The 927-nt window shown below is 72.7% G+C and overlaps 1 protein-coding gene across 1 annotated transcript in view; it reads right to left on the reverse strand.

The window, feature by feature from the left end:
• Positions 1–721: 721 nt before the first annotated feature.
• The window catches only part of KCTD13 (potassium channel tetramerization domain containing 13), a gene marked incomplete at its 5' end in the record, with an annotated part of 9,238 nt that continues 9,032 nt past the window's right edge, over positions 722–927 (reverse strand). The window contains one exon of the mRNA XM_025194946.1: positions 722–726. Within this exon, the coding sequence (XP_025050731.1) occupies positions 722–726 (5 nt within the window). The remainder of the gene's footprint in view (positions 727–927) is intronic.

Here is a 927-nt window from a genome sequence, read left to right on the forward strand (position 1 = left end):
CTCAGCACCAGGTCCCCGTCCCGTCCTGTGACCTCCCCCCCCCCCACCCCCCCCCTTGCACTCACAGACACACTTGGGGACACGGTCGCTCCACTTGGGCGCGCCGGTGTCGCGCGCGTGGCAGGTCAGCGTGGCAGCGCCCTCCAGCGCATACCCATCGTTGCAGCGGAACCGCACCTGCGCGCCCAGTGGGAAGCGCCCGTCCGAGGCACTGCGCCTCCCGTGTGCCACCTCGCCGGGGTCCAAGCAGTTCACCACTGCGCCGGGGGGGCACGGGTCAGGGCAAGGCAGGGGCCCCCCCTGCCTGCACCCCCCACAACCCAACTTACCGCGGCGGCAGGCGGGGGGGGGGGCGCTCCAGGGCCCGGACCACCCGATCAGGGCGCCATGCGAGGCCGAGCGCCAGCCTCCTGGCACGGCCGGCAGCTCGGGGCATGTGTCGTTGCGGTCCACCTCTGCGCAGGAGGGAGATGGGTCAAGGGCCCGCGGCACGCCAGGCGCCCCCGGCCCCCCGCCCCCCGAGCTGTACCGGCGTAGCGCAGCAGGAAACCCTGGCTGGGGCTCGGCGGGGGCCCGGTGGGGTCGGCCTGCAGCTGCACAGTGGCCGCGGCCCCAGACGACGTGAGCTGGAAGCGGGGCCGGGAGCCCAAGAACTGCCCCAGCACCCGCCCCGCCAGCCCTGCCCCATCCAGCACCGTCAGTGTGTCCCGCCCCCGCAGGTTCAGGCTGCCGGGAGGGGTGGGGGGGAAACACAAAGGGAGAGAAGAAACAGACACTGGTGAGCGAGGGGGGGCTCGACCCTGTGGCCCCCCACACCCAGGGTCAGATCCCAGCCAGAAATTGGTGGTAGTGGTGGGATCGCAAGGGAGGGGCTGGGGAACAAGGCAGTCAGGGGGCATCACTCGGGGGGAGGGGGGGTCCAGTTTT

Source organism: Alligator sinensis, unplaced genomic scaffold (genome assembly GCF_000455745.1).
Source record: "Alligator sinensis unplaced genomic scaffold, ASM45574v1 scaffold1121_1, whole genome shotgun sequence".
In the NCBI taxonomy this organism is placed as follows: domain Eukaryota; kingdom Metazoa; phylum Chordata; order Crocodylia; family Alligatoridae; genus Alligator; species Alligator sinensis.